This window comes from Abrus precatorius, unplaced genomic scaffold (genome assembly GCF_003935025.1).
Source record: "Abrus precatorius isolate BTA unplaced genomic scaffold, Abrus_2018 Scaffold11, whole genome shotgun sequence".
Lineage (NCBI taxonomy): Eukaryota > Viridiplantae > Streptophyta > Magnoliopsida > Fabales > Fabaceae > Abrus > Abrus precatorius.
In genome coordinates, this window is record NW_020874303.1 from 28,115,061 (window position 1) to 28,130,192 (window position 15,132).

Genomic DNA, 15,132 nt, shown 5'->3' on the forward strand with positions numbered 1-15,132 from the left:
TTGCTCAGTTTAACTTCTTCAGATTCCTACGAATGGAGATTTTTTTAATAAATGATATGTTGAGTCAGATGTGTTCATGTAAATCGTCTATGACTTTCCTTTGTCACTTAAACATGTGAAGCAAATTTAGAGCACGCGAAAAAATCGCCGAACTGCTATTGGATTAAAAACGTGCCCGGTGGTTCTAAATTAAGATTAGTTTTAAATCTTCTTGTTTACAAATCTTTCTAAATGAAGAAAAGATTGCATATTTCTTATATTTTCAACCCAATAAATACATGCTTTTTTTAAAATTCAATACTTTATAAAATAAGAAAAAGATTATTAAAAAAATATGTAGAAGGATAGAATATAATTTATAAATTAATACGGTATAAAGAATGACACATCCTAAAAATTCGAGTCTCTGCATAAAAGGGCTTCTTACGCCGAGCATCGCCACAAAATTGCTCGTTCCCATCACCACCAGTTGCTTCATTTTCACGAAACTAATAATTTCAAATGGGTAAAAATTCTGTGGACACTGCAAATTCGCGTCTTAAACAAGGGCTTCACAATCACTACCAGAGTATCATCATGAAACCGCTCGTTGCCATCACCGTACAGCTAACGAGCTGTCTTGCTTCATTTTTATGAGATTACTTTCAATGTTGCGCAGCACTGGCCTATAGCTGCAATATCGTTGATCACATTAGTGAAGGAGCATCTGATGTAAAAGACTTAAATGTCATAAAGAATGAATGTGTGCTTGTTACAGGGAAAAAAAGGAGAGGATCTTACAAGCGTGCAAGACCATCATATGCTCGCTTGACTTGTTCAAGTTGAGCAGAAAGCTGCATGACTTCTGCTGATAGTGCCTCTGCTCTGCTCTGTTCTTTCACAAGTTGGCCCTGCCAAGTAAACAGAGATGAGCAAAATTGTAAGGTCAGAATGACAACTTGTCAAAGCATAGACAGAACATAGGGACTTTCAATCAAACACAAGGACGGTAACACCAGAATCCTTATCCCACTAAAAGAGAAGAAAATACAGAAAGAGAGGGAGAAATATAAAAACATAGAGAGAGAAAGGAAGATAGATACGAAGAAAGAGTGAGTGAGAGAGAGAGAGAGAGAGAAACAAAGAGAAAAGAAAAATAAAGAAACTAAGAGAGAAACAAAGAAACAAGTAAAAAAGAGAAGAAAAGATAGAAAGAAAGAAACAAAGAGAGGAGTAAGAAAACAACAACTAAATCTTATCCCGTGAGGTCAGCTAATGGATTAGGGTTCAAATGTTCAGAAATCTTGAAGGAGTAAGAAAGAGAAGAAGAAATAATGAACAAAAGAAACAAAAAAGAGAGAGAAAAAGAGGAAGCGAGAAAGAAAGAAGCAAAGAAATGAAAAAAGGAAAATTTGTGCCATGAGTAAGTTACAGACCTTCATAGATGCCATCTCTTCTGTTGAGGCCAAGGAAGTAATCTCATTTGTGCCACTTTTAAGGGAGTTTGGTAATCCCCTAGCCTGTTCCATTCTCAATTTATCTAAAATCTCACGAAGCTCTTCATTTTGCTTAAGACACTCCATTACCTGAAGAATCACTCGCAACACAATAATGGTTAGAAACAAAATTGTTTTAAGTCTGGACCTATCATGTTTGTTCATAAGAATATAATGAACACCCCATAAAGAAAGAACTCAACACAGCACAGATGTTAAAATAAATGAAATTGTCAGCACCAATCTAGCACAAAAAATTATTCATGGTTGTTAGGGTCTGGGCTGAAGTCAGGCTAAAATCGATGTGCAGGGAAACAATACTCAACGCAAGAGAAATCCACCTCTCACTGTACAACCATATATGAAATTACTTCACCAGCTATAGTAACATATATGACTGACACACTTCTAAGACCCAAAACTGAGCGTCATATAAATTGTCAAGTGAACCAAGATTTTGCAAGATACAAGAATATTCAGCTCGAACACAATAATTAGCACAACAGTGAACACACATTTCACATATTTAAGAGCCTTCGTACCAAATTTCTCTGATACATCTACCAGAGCACAAATTCTTAGTCAGAATTTGTTCACTGAATCTCATTAATCAAAATATACACAGATTCTCGACTCTAAATAATTAGAAGACAGGTCCAGTAAACCAGGATTGTAAAGAGACGTTAAACCAGTAACTTATAAATTATATTTAGTCAAACCCCCTAATACTGATTGTTACCTGCTTTTCCCATCTGACTGCTGCTCCAATTGCCTCTTGGTATGAATTTGAGAGATTAGAATTTTCCTCAAAAAGCCTCTCTATTTCTGTAGATTGCAAGTCAATCTGCCAACAAGATGATGGAATATCCACAGCAATTTCTCTTTTTAATAAGCAAATATACATAGAAAAGTACCAAATAAAATTTAGATATAGAGTTCACCTCCATTAGAAGTTTTTGCCTACTGCTTTCCAGCCTCTCAACAACCAGTGCCATATCATGCAACTGCTTATCAAGTTTCTGCTTATCTTCCTGAGATTTAGAAAATCCATACAACATTAAAACAGAGTATATTAACCATCAGCAAAAGGTTGGATGACCATTAAGCAACAAATCTACTAGTCTGGAAATGTTGTTGGGATAAAAATTTAGGTCATTCATCATCAGCAGCCAAAACATCCATCCTACGTAATTGTGAGACTATGTATGTTTGACTAGGTGGAAGCTAGAGTTGAAAATTATGAATGAAAGTAATTTTACACTTGCTTGATATATGGAAAATATGGGCAGGTTGAAAAAGGCGTGAAACTTGGTGTCAAAAAATCTAGTCCACAAATTTTGGCCACTACTAAAGAGATTTCTACCTTCAACAATATGATTAGTAAAAATTAAAACCTTCCTATCTAATTTACGTACAACTCCTCTCTGATTTTCCACCTCCTCAACCATGCATAACCTTAAACAAGAAAACAGTAAACCTAGATACTTGTAATATTGCTAATACCTGACCAATGGTTTGAATGACATAGTAACTTAAATTTCTTGCCATAATTGATTAGCTAACAGATACCAAAATTTGAAAATTCACTGAATAATTCATATTAAAGAAGTACTTTCTCACCAAAGAATATGCTTTGTGAGCAACTTTATCTGAGATTTCTGCAAATGTACAATCCAGGGTAAATACCATGTTACAGTATATCAATTCAACAAGAAGAAAAGTTAAATGCATGCAAATTGGTATTAAATAGAGTCCATAGACATCCTTGCTAGAAAATAGGCACTCATAAATACACTGAAGAATTCACAGCACAAATACATGGGCAGATAAGAATTTACTTGGTAGAATTCAGAAAAATAATTATTGGGGACCACTCCTGGTAATTATAATATAAAACATGCATTTCTTAAAGAGAACATCGTGGTAGTAAACAAATAGTTGAAAAACAGAATGCTTCCACCGATCTAGTTTTGATAAAATTGAATTCATGGATATGCCATTAAGATCCAAGGACGACATAAAGCATCCTAGAAGAGCAATTGCTTATATAATGGATTGGCAGCATGCTTGTTTCAATAAGCGGGTACAAATTTAATATAAGATTATACAGAAGTTTTCATGAGCGGAACCTGCAGCCTCTCTAGACATGGAGTTAAGTTTCTCCTCCAACTCCTGCTTTTCAGACATCAGTGAGGCAATGTGGGCTTGGTCTTTTGCTAATTGTTCCTGCTCCTGGTGCCTCAATAGTGACTCTCGCTATAGATTTCAATCACCATCAGTCAGACAAACAACAGGAAAAGATATTAAAGAAAAGATGGCAAAATGAAAACAACATAATCATAATATCACCTGCAGTTCCAATTTTAAACCTGCCAGTTCATTTTCTAATCTTTGAAGATGATCTGGTGGATTACCGAGGGTTGATATTGTGCTAACTGTATTATTCATTGCTTGTTGCTGAATTAAGTTCAATTCTGCTCTCAATGCAGCTGCATCTTCCTCAGCCTAGAGCATGATAGCCAATAAGATTCTAAGAACAAAAAATGGTCTTTCTTGCAATAGATTTTTAGTAAAATAAAGTTGCCATACACGATATTGCTCATCTTCTGCTTCTTTAAGACGTTTCTTCAGGGTACGGAGCTGAGCTGAAAGGTCCTCCTGCACTAATATGTAAGGTATGATAGAGATTGTGAAAGATTTAAAACAAAAAGCAACCAGGAGACACAAATAAAGGTTTGAATATAATTACTCGTGCAACAACTGCAGCATCTTTCTCCATTGCAACATCCTTCAGAGCTTTCCTGAGAGATGGCACCGTATTTTGCTCCTGCATACAAGTGCCAAAAAAGCTATTACAATCTCCATTTATGGAGTTCTGTAGCTGTAGGAATTATGACCATTCAGGTACACTAGCACCGGGTTCACATGTTCGTGAAGTGATAGTCATTATCAAATTTGTAAATCAAACTAAAAAAAACTCATTGTCCATCCTTTTTGTTTACCAGATCGCTCAACTGCTTGTGCATTGCATCATTATCAATTTCCATCGTTTGAAGCTGAAATAATATACAAAAATACAATCAGCCTAGATTTTCTTCTCTCTTTTTCTTTTGAGACAGAAATAATGAACAAATAAGACATGTATGTTGAATTTGAAGCTTCACCTTTAAATTAATTTTCTTGTTTTCTTCCTCCAACTCTATGTTCTTCTTCTGAAGACCTTTAAGTTGAGATAGTAGAGCACTAACATCTGTCTGTACAAGAGTATACGCACAAAAGTTCAAACTTGATAAGATTGTGTCCCTCAAAATTTTGTTCCACATAAATTCCAATAAATAATTGGTTCACAAAAAAAAAAAGTAATAAAATGTTACCTCGGAGAGTCTATTTCCGCTCTCGGACTTGTTCATTCCGGCAATCTCTGAAGGAAAGAAAAAACAGTTTGATTGCATATAGAAATGGAATAATATATGAAGTAGATTCATTCTCTTCGCGAATAATACTCACCGGAGGTGCTCGGAACCGTGCTGAGATCTGGACCCGACGACGTTTTGCTCAATCTCTCCGCGGCCCTCTTTTGACGAATTTCCTCCAACTGTTCATGCGATCAAACATTCAAATCAAATCAAATAAAAAAAATAAACAAAAACCGAAGAAACTGATTGAATACAGAGGAAAATAAAAATGAAAAGAGAATGCGTGTGGCTATTAAGAAAGGTTGTATGTACCGTTCGTCGACCAAGAGATGCATGGCGCGCCTCCATTGTTACAGATGCTACGGAACGTTCGTCTGCGAATTCACCTCGCCGCCGAGTAGTTTGTTATTTTATAGTCTCCGGGTCTTCAAACATTTTTATTAATAATCTATGGTTACGATTACCAAACAGGGTCTGGGTGGTGTAGTTGGTTATCACGCTAGTCTCACACACTAGAGGTCCCCGGTTCGAACCCGGGCTCAGACATATCTTTTAACTCGGGCCTCTTCCTCTTTTTTGGGTTTGGGCTTTTGTGGCCTTTTTTTCTGTTTCACCAACAGCCCAAAAGACCGGTGTTTGTGACAAAAACAAAGAAAGTAACGGTATCGGTTACTTACATTACATGTTCCTTTTATTGCATCGTTTGTTATGAACGACGGGACGAGAGCACTCAGATAAGAATAAAGCATAAAGATGAAGAAGGAAGACACAGTGAAGCTGATCAGTGCCGAGGGTTTCGAATTTGTGGTTGATAAAGAAGCTGCAATGGTTTCACAAACCATTCATAACATGCTTACTTCTCCAGGTTCCACATTATAGATTACATTTCCCCCTTTTTCTTCCGTTGACTGCAATTAGGGTTCCAAGTTTCATGATAATAACAATTGTAGTAATAATTTCTTTGATAGGGAGTTTCGCTGAAAGGCAACACGGCGAAGTTACGTTCCCTGAGATCAGCACCACCATTCTCGAGAAGATTTGCCAGTACTTCTATTGGCATCTCCAATTCGCCAGGTCTTCCCTTTTATCTTTCAATTTTCACTTTGACACACTTTTGTTTGTGTAATTGAATATGAATTCTGCTGTATCGGAAGCCTCGTGTGTGTATTTATATTAGATTGTATCAAAAGATACCTATTACCTCGAAATGCAATACGTATGTTAGTGAAACTTTTTCCCCCAATGGTATGGGTAATGGGTCTGATCCTTGTTGTAGCTCTGCATATTTCCATTTCGCTTGGTTCTCTGTGAAAAATAATTCGGCTGAGTATTCAAGTACGGAGTAATACTAGCATCTCCTTGATCAGAGCACAAAAATTGTGATATAGGGGTGTAGAATCCAGCATGTTCAAACAACCTTGTTGCTAGTTATCTTTGCTGCGCATGAACAATGTACTTTCCATTTGATTTTTGCTTTGTTGCATATCATTATGAGGTTGCATTCAGCATAAAACAAAGGGAGGAAGAGGATTCGAGTTTGTTAAATTATTTGATTTGATTATACTAAGCGATTCTAGATTTTACTTTGATGTTAAAGATTAATGTGTTTATTTCTACCTAACTGGATGATTTTTAGTTTTGTTAATGATTATGGAGGTTCGTGGAATTTAGTGCTCCGTTGAAGAGTATATCGCTTTACATAGTTTGATGTGTCGTGTGTGCCATCAAATTTTGAGGGGGAAAATTGCACATTAATCATTATAAAGGAACCAAAAATGCAATTAAACGTGAATGTTATTTAATGTGTGGTTGTAATAGTTTCCTTTGGGAAGTAATTAAGCCTTAGAGGTTCGATCTGAAATCTGTTTATATATCATGCTAATTTCTATCAAAAAAGTTGTATTGACTAGATTATCTTACGCTTACCAGTGGGAAGGAGACGGAATTTGATATTGAACCTGAATTAACCCTGGAGCTAATGATGGCTGCCAATTACCTCCATACATGAGCATTTTGACTTCCCCAAGGGTGATAGTTCTTCGTCTTCATTGTAAGCCTTTTTACTATTATCCTGGAGTCTAACAAGTTGTAGTAGTTGTTTGTTTCGTTGTAATATTTGCCTTTTTCGCTACTTCGTTGTGTCGTTCGTGCAGATCGAACTATTGCTCAGTTGGGGGCTTTCAAAAGGAATGGAGCGTATTATTGTGCATTGGGAATTGTCTCTTTGCTGGAACTTATATGTAATTTGTATACTCTAATGATTGTTAGACTCAGCTTGCCAGACTCTGATGTACGAGTGGCTGCTAGATGATGTCAGTTGATTTTGCTGTATAAACTAACTGATTGAAGAAAATGCTAATTCAATGGGAATTTTGCCATCCGATAAGGCAAAATCATAATGCTTTAAAAATAAGAGATCTGTTATTGGAACATATAAAAATGATATCGAATATAATTCTCTCTCATTTTCTTTTACTGTCTATCTTTTTTTATGCACATGTATCTCAAAAATAGTCCTTAAAGTCAAAGGAAATATTAAAAGATATCTCACCTTGGATGTACCAGAAATATTTTCCTAAAAATAAATCCTATTTCTTTAGATACTTGAAATCACCCCACATCTCCCTATTTCTTCTAGCATGGCTTGCAATGAGGTTGTTTTCATTATATACTTTACAAATTTAAAATAAAAATAATATTTTTGGTAATTAATTATTTAATAAAAACATGATAAAACTAAATTACTTAAATATTAATAGGTATTTAATGTAAATGGTACATGTTTAGTTTTCTTTAAGCAAAATCTTAAGTTTGAGCTTCATTTTAAAAATCAACTTTTCCTTGAGTAAATTCATTTTAAGATAAGTGGAAGTTTATAAATTTATCATTGATAACAATTCAGTTTAAGTATGGAATCTACAAAATCTATTTATATATACATTTTACATGTTATACTTTATCAATTTATTTTTGAGATATCATTCCTAAACACAACCAATTTCTTTTAATCTCTTTCTTTCAAAATCATTTCATCAAAATCTAAAAGAAATGAACCTTGAATCTGCGTAATTCTCTAAGCGTCTTGGGATCTAGGATAAATCCCGTGTTATTGAGTGAATTTTATATATACCTCTATTTCCTCATAGCTACATAAAATTCAACAAATAATAATAATAAATGTGTAAAAAGTGTATTGATAAAATTCATCAATACATAATTCAACGAAAATTATAAACAAATTGTTGTCCCATCCAACATCTGAAGTTTTTCAAACTGGGATGCGACAAACCTACTCATGCACTCAGTAAATACACAATTTATCCTTGTGGAGCGCTTTGCAATTCTTGATGAGATCACGTTCTAACTTGATTGTAAAATGTTGAAGTCAGATTCGATTTAGATGCAATCACATCTATTATTTTACAATTTGTGTTTGACAGGGTATCGTGCAAGTAGCAGCATTACGAAATGTTTACTTTCCTGGTTGTTGCGAGTTCCCTAAGGAAAGTCTCGTTGCCACTTGCCTAGGCTGAAACACTGTGTGAACTTCCTTAAGAATTAAGATATCATGTAGACCGTAGTAGTTAATGACTAACTAGTTTGACTTCAGAAAACACTGATTGCTAAACAACAAGCTTAACCCCTTTTTCCCATCTTTTTAAAATTTGATGCTACTTTAATTATCTGATGGTTGGTATTCACAGAAATGGTGCTCATTTTTGGCACTTGAAATGCAAAGAAAAAGTCTCTCATAAGCAGCCACCATCTTAGTGGCAGTGAACAATTGCAAACCTCTTTCCCTTGCAACCTCACCTTTTTTGTCTAGAACTTCCCTGCCACCAACCCATAACTCATACATAGTATTCTTTAGAGCAATCACCGTTGGTGAAAATGTATAGCCCATTTCAGTGCCAACAATTACAGACCCAGCAATGCTTGCAAGCCTAGTAGCCATTACTGGCTTCCCAGTCAACATGGCTTCTAACAGAGTGTGATCCAAACCTTGTGCTCTTACGGTGGGGTTTACAAAAATGTCAATAGCATTATAAAAAGAAGCAAGTTCAGCTTGTTCCAATGGCCCCAAAACCAATATATTTGCCCCAAGATCTCTGTATCTTGCACCCCAGGGACCATCCCCAGCGACCAGAACCATGCTACTCTCTTGGAAAGTGTTGTTTTCTGCAATCAACTGCTTCAAAGCTTCAAACATTAAAGGGTGTCCCTTATCCTTGACCAACCTCCCTGCTATTCCTATCACTAATGACTTGGACTCTGGAATGCCATGCCTTTTCCTGTATTCCTTACCCCTTGAAATATCTGGCTTGAAAACTTGTTGGTTCACACCATTGAGAATAATATGAACCCTTTCTTCTGGAATCATGTAGACCCTCTTTATGATATCTCCTGCATGATCACTAGTTGCAACATGATGTGCATAGTTTGGGAAGAACTTGACCTCTTCAACAACCTTCATGGCTCTCTCATTCAATGCATTTGTCTTTGGTTCCTGGGGGCTTCTTAGGAGTTCTTGAATGATGTCAGAATGAATGGTCTCGTATGCTATCCCATGCCAAGTGACAGCCAAATTAGTGACATGCCGTGATCTTGTGTACCTAAGCCCAACACTTTCAGTGTGAACAATGTCAAACGGTTTACCGGTTGAGTTTTGTGCTTGAAACTGCTCCCAAACCAATGCTTGGTCAAGGTAACCAGCTGGTGTTGGTTTGGAGAAGTGAAAATGCAAGTTGTCAATTGAGGAATTGGAAAGAGAAGAATTTGTAGAAGTGGTGAATATGTGAAGATCGTGGCCTCTTCGGGCAAGGGCAAGGTGAAGTGTGAGAGCATGGCGTTCAAGCCCCCCTGCATGAGATTTCTGTGGCCATTTCTTGACAAAAAGTGCAATCTTAAGTAACTTTGCAGGTGGCTCTGAGGAAAAGATAAGGTGGTTCCATGCAAAAGGGTAAGAGAGAAGGTTGATTGGGTGGTTTTGCTTGTGTACTATTATTTGGTGTGGCGAATAGCATTGGCCGCAACAACGACTCCAAGAGAGAAATAAGATGAAAGAGCTGATGGAAAGAATGATAACTACGTAGCATAAATATTGAAAACTGAATATAGAACTTCGATCCTTTGCCATTGACAATTGATTAGGGGGGAGGAATATTAGATGAGAAAGTGCTTATGGTAGTAACATTCAATGTCATGATTTGTTTGATTAGTTTTAAGCACGAGCATAGGGAGACAAGAAAGTAGAAATGAAGAAACCTATCACATGGTGTCTAGCTAGGCCTCAGCATAATAAGATCGTAGACTCTGATAATTAATATAGGAATATAATTAGACTTGCTTGAACGGCAACGTTGCTTTACCAAAAAGTTATTGCACCAGAACCAATTTTCAGTGTTATCATTGCTGGTGAAGTGTTCTGTGATCTTCGTATTCATAAAATATCATTTTATATACACTAAATTTTGACGAACGAATGCGTATTGTACTTGAATCAAGTACACACACGACGACTACCTAAACAAAACTGTGATTGCATATTTAACGACAAAAACATTGCCAAACCTGTTTAATTCAATCCTTTTATTAGGATTTGGAGCGTTGTTACATCTTGGGCTCCTTAATCTTGAACGCAATTTTTTTTTAAATATATATATATATATATATGTCAATTGTTTAATATTTAAATAATAAAAAACTTATATTGAACAATATTCAAAATCCTTCGACTTCTTCGGTTTAATTGTTGTTGCATTTGTAAAGAAGCTTTTGCAGATCGCATACCCAATCACTCGAAAATAACATGTATAGGCTCACCGATTACTTACATTTCCCTTGGTATCAAAAAATAACTGCACACGTGACAATGTTAAAATATTTATACCAAGAAAAGTGCACTGCTATCAAATCATAAATTATCATTTAAATGAAAATTATTGACTTTAATTTTTAAAAAAATATACCTATCCTATATTCTAATTAATTGATAGTATAAAAATTCTTATTTCACAAAGATTAAAATTAAATATAAGAAAATTATTATATATTTTTTTGTTCTTGATTTAATAAAAAATTAATTTTAAATTTCGATCATGTATTTATGAACACATAACAAAAAAAAATCATAATTAAAATATTTTTAAAAAATAGCTTATAGCTTATATCTTACTTTATGAGCTGCATCCTGCGTGTGTGATTCATGGGCACAAAATGTGAGAAATATCACCAATTTAAGTAGACTCGGGTCTAATCAGCTGAACTGAAAGATGACTAGAGGTTGTGACTCACGCAGGGCCTATGGCCAAATTTAATCTTCATCATTCAAACTAGCCCATCTTACACCCTAAATTTAATATTATTTTTAATTAACAACATTTTATCCAACTAGTTTAAGCGTTGGGAGTTGGCTTTATGGATTGCCTTTGGGTTACCCTTTCCTTTATCTATCCCCCATCATCAATTCAAAGTTTGTTTTGAGTTTCCTTCAACATCAGTCATTAACACACTTTTTGACTTTGAGGAGCACCAATACCAAATCTAGTAGCTAACAAATAACAATTACAAACACGTTATTAGTGCTAATTAATAGTTTACCCGTGTCATATGATTATAATGCTTTGTTGAACAGGAACGGCAACAGAGAGAGAATGAGCTTTTGAACCAACACAAAGTCAAATTTACGATGGATCATGGACCTCTATCCACAATCGGATTTTGGATTCATTACACAGTAGAATCCGCATACCCCCACGAAATGAAATGATTAATATCTAAAATATTAGCAATAACATAATATTTAATTGTGAATAAAATTTCATTATAATTCTTAATCTTAATAAATTTTTCTTTTATTTTATGTTATATTACAATTTTACATAAAAAGATAAACAGAAATAGAAGCAGTAAAAAGGAGACAGGGATAAATTAATAGCAGAGGTTGTGACTGTTGGAGTAGTTCGCATGTTTTTGGGTGGGACTAATTCTGAGTGCAACAAATGGCAGTTGAGTTGTACAGCTAGGTAAATGACAATGTATGGTCCAACTACTAAACCGAACTCTGCGCATAAAAATGCTCCCATCATAAACCCAGCACCCAAACCCACGGGCCCACCACCCTTCATACACACACATATACTATTTCACTCTCACACTCGGTGATCATCATTCATCAATATCATTCTCTCCCTCCTTTCCATTAAGCCCTTTTCACTTTCTCATTCTGGGGCTTTCTGTTCTATCCTACACTACACCTTCTTTATTAAATTCATCAAATCGAAACCCCTATTGCTTCCTACTACCCAAATCCAACACTCATGTCTATTCCCCTCATCCAAACCAGTAATTATTATAGCTAGCTTCTCCACCCATAATTGCAAGTCCTCAAAAACCCTTCTTCTCAGTTCTCATCATTATCATGGCTGTTGACCTACACACTTCGCTTCCCTCTCAAATTCTCCCTGAAGACCCCCACCGTGATCTTCCCTCACCCTCCCAACACAACCACTCGCCTTTAAAACCGCTCACCCAGGCTCAGACCAACAACAACCTCGACGATTTCGCCACCGAGTTAACTCACCATATGCCTCACTTCGTGCTTCCAGATGACAACACTTTCGACTTCTCATCAACTGCTTCTCAGTCTCAGAATTTCGAATCGGTACTGTTTCATTCAACAGTTGAACTTAACTTAGATTATTTTTTTTTAAAAAAAAATCTTTGTCTTGTTGGTCCTCTCAGGAACCATCATCGCCGCCAGCTACACCCGAAGAGTGTTGTTGGAAGAGTGGCCACGACGTGTCTGGAATGTTGGAGAAGATGAAGCTTGACGGAAGAGAAAAATCGAAGCACCAACCAGGATATGAGATGAATCAGAGCTCAAATATGGGACTCTGTTCTTACCAATCTCTTATTCAGGAACAAATTCGAGCCATCGAAGTAAGATCACAGTTTACTCTTGTTGCGTTTTAGCTAACTATACAACCGACCTTTTAAGTGTTTCTATTCTAACTTGTTTGTTACAGTTGTCTCGGCTCAAGCAAGAGCCGTTCGTGTCTCCGAAGCCGAAAGCCGCGCCAAATCAGAAAAGTGAAGCTCAGATAGCGGAGCCCAGGCAATTTCCGAAGAAAGGTGGTGTTGGACGGAGGGCTCGCCCGCAACGGCCCGGTCCACAGCAAGCGGGTCAGGGCATGCGGGCGGTTTTTTTGGATGGGCCCGGTTCTCGAGGTGGGACGGGCGTTTTCTTGCCTCGTGGTGGACCCACCGTTCCCTCCGAATCACCCAACAAGCAAGGTGAGGTAACATGGAGGAGACGTATCATCCATTGGGTTCAGTTGCTCTTAGTTTATCACTACAGTTGAGTTTGTTACCCTCTTGTTTAACCAGTTGGTTAGTGAAAGAAATGGAATGTGTCCTATCCCACTAAGCACTAGCTAATTTCCGATTTCTTGTGCCCCACTCTGTATCTAGCTACACCACTCGTTTATTTTTAAATTCTAAAATTATTTTCATATTTTAGAATAATGTCTAGTTTAATTTAATTTATATACTTTTTTTAATTCAATAGTCTAAGCCACCCAAAAAAATTATTGATAAATAAAAGAAAAAAGTTTCATGTTGTCTCCAACCTCCCAGGTTGCTTGTGAACCGTGAGTGCTGACCAATATTCTTTATGGAGTTAGAACTGGAATCTTCTCTAATCTATTGTCACATGCTGCACGATCAAAGATCCTTCTGGGTCCGTTTGATTTTTCCTTTTGCCACAACGGGGATATAATAATGAAAAATAATAATAATAAAAAGCAGTTAAAGAGTTTGGTGACCAGATTTGAAGATTCTTATTTCTTCATGTTCACATCTTAGATGGCAATTGATTTTTATTATGTACGATAATGTTATGTGGCCAGGTAAAGGTTGTTCCACCGTTCTTATTCCAGCTAGAGTAGTACAGGCTTTGCAACTCCACTTTGACCAAATGGCTTCCACGTCTGGGCCCAAAGCTGGTGGCTTCCCTCCTCTTCATGGTACCCCTCAATTATGACAACTTCCATTTTGATTTGATTTGGTTTGTTCCAACAACACCCGGTGTTTATTTGTTGCTTCCTCTGTTGCAATTTAATTGTGATTCTCAAAAGTTTTTTATTTCTTTTAAATTGTTGAGTATTTTGTTTTCAATTTTTCTTTCTGTCTTTCCATTTTTTTATATGGCGAAATCAAAATATCAATGAAGTGAAAAAAAAAATTTAATCAAGTATAATTATTTTTTCATAATTTTATAAATATTTAATAAAATTTTCAATTTTATTCAAAATTTAAATGATGATTGTTTAAAAAATTGATTTTAAAAAATATTCTTAATTCCTTAGCATCAGTCTTGTGAGATGATATTAATAAAACTGTTTAAAAAATGTTATAACTATTAGATTCCTTTGATTAGCAAATCTGCATGGGAATGATTTAGGATGCCAATTTTGCTTTGGAAAGTTCATTACCATTAGCAAAATAGCAAGATGTCCGACATACGAGAGAGTATATAAAAAAACAATCTTTAATGGAGAATAGGATACAGGAGAGAGTAATAATAGGCATTTTATTGACTATGAATTCTGATATTGTGATTACAAATTGCAGATGTGCTAGTGAGTAACAGGGATGGCATGTATTCACTTCAAAAGCGAGAGTCAATGAAAGCGCCGGCAAGCATCCAAAATGATATGATTCTGCCTCAAGAGTGGACGTATTGAGAGCCAAGTGAAGAACGCCAGATTAGATGCACATGCATTTCCTACTAGTCCTCTTTTCACTCATACAGAATAATAATAATAATAATCCTGTTTTGGCAGTTTTTACCCAAACTCAAGAAAGAAACAAAGAAGAATATGAATAAGAATAAACCAGAAAAGGATTTCCCCTGCAACACATCGGATCAATAGAGGGAATCTTTTTACCAGCAGGGTACGACGAATAAGGGATCAATACCAAGAGTTTTAATAAATATGTCTTGTTTTTGGGTACAAGTTTGCATAGGTTTAATAATACTTTGCTTCTCCCTTTATTTGTGTTGGGGTACAGGAGTTGTGACTCTCTGTATGGCAAAGCAAACTAGAGTGTGTTCCAATTAAATCAAAACAGAGGATGTCTTTTAAAATCCTTTGTAATTATTCAGCTCCGCTTATTGTGGCCTTCACTCTTATTTCCTTGCTCTTGCTCTTGTTATTGTTTCCCTACCACTCATAAAA

At 35.9% G+C, this 15,132-nt stretch overlaps 4 protein-coding genes and 1 non-coding gene across 6 annotated transcripts; 3 read left to right on the top strand and 2 right to left on the bottom strand.

The window, feature by feature from the left end:
- Positions 1-281: 281 nt before the first annotated feature.
- LOC113854951 (paramyosin) lies at positions 282-5,332 on the bottom strand. 2 transcript variants are annotated; one of them, XM_027486309.1, is made up of 15 exons: positions 5,204-5,332; positions 4,983-5,070; positions 4,850-4,896; positions 4,640-4,729; positions 4,478-4,531; positions 4,225-4,302; positions 4,065-4,133; positions 3,825-3,980; positions 3,605-3,731; positions 3,096-3,133; positions 2,417-2,506; positions 2,215-2,319; positions 1,416-1,565; positions 781-890; positions 282-671 (listed from the first exon to the last, which is right to left on the bottom strand). In XM_027486309.1, the coding sequence occupies exons 1-15, from the start codon at positions 5,237-5,239 to the stop codon at positions 596-598; spliced, it is 1,314 nt and encodes a 437-aa protein (XP_027342110.1). In that variant the 5' UTR covers positions 5,240-5,332; the 3' UTR covers positions 282-595. The 2 variants fall into 2 exon arrangements, with proteins under 2 accessions (XP_027342110.1, XP_027342109.1); XM_027486308.1 differs by having other exon boundaries at positions 385-671; positions 3,096-3,139.
- A 31-nt stretch (positions 5,333-5,363) lies between these two features.
- Positions 5,364-5,437, top strand: TRNAV-CAC. Its single transcript has one exon. It is a non-coding gene; the product is annotated as a tRNA-Val (tRNA).
- Positions 5,438-5,599: 162 nt separating this feature from the next.
- Positions 5,600-7,318, top strand: LOC113856094 (elongin-C). The gene is made up of 4 exons (XM_027487764.1): positions 5,600-5,756; positions 5,860-5,965; positions 6,821-6,941; positions 7,045-7,318. Exons 1-3 carry the CDS (start codon positions 5,645-5,647, stop codon positions 6,897-6,899), a joined length of 297 nt encoding a protein of 98 aa, XP_027343565.1. The 5' UTR covers positions 5,600-5,644; the 3' UTR covers positions 6,900-6,941; positions 7,045-7,318.
- A 1,249-nt stretch (positions 7,319-8,567) lies between these two features.
- Positions 8,568-10,028, bottom strand: LOC113856644. Its single transcript, XM_027488565.1, has one exon. The coding sequence runs from the start codon at positions 10,026-10,028 to the stop codon at positions 8,568-8,570; it is 1,461 nt and encodes a 486-aa protein (XP_027344366.1).
- Positions 10,029-12,141: 2,113 nt separating this feature from the next.
- Positions 12,142-15,064, top strand: LOC113856142. The gene is made up of 5 exons (XM_027487828.1): positions 12,142-12,554; positions 12,635-12,832; positions 12,919-13,186; positions 13,801-13,917; positions 14,525-15,064. The coding sequence occupies exons 1-5, from the start codon at positions 12,312-12,314 to the stop codon at positions 14,635-14,637; spliced, it is 939 nt and encodes a 312-aa protein (XP_027343629.1). The 5' UTR covers positions 12,142-12,311; the 3' UTR covers positions 14,638-15,064.
- Positions 15,065-15,132: the final 68 nt, after the last annotated feature.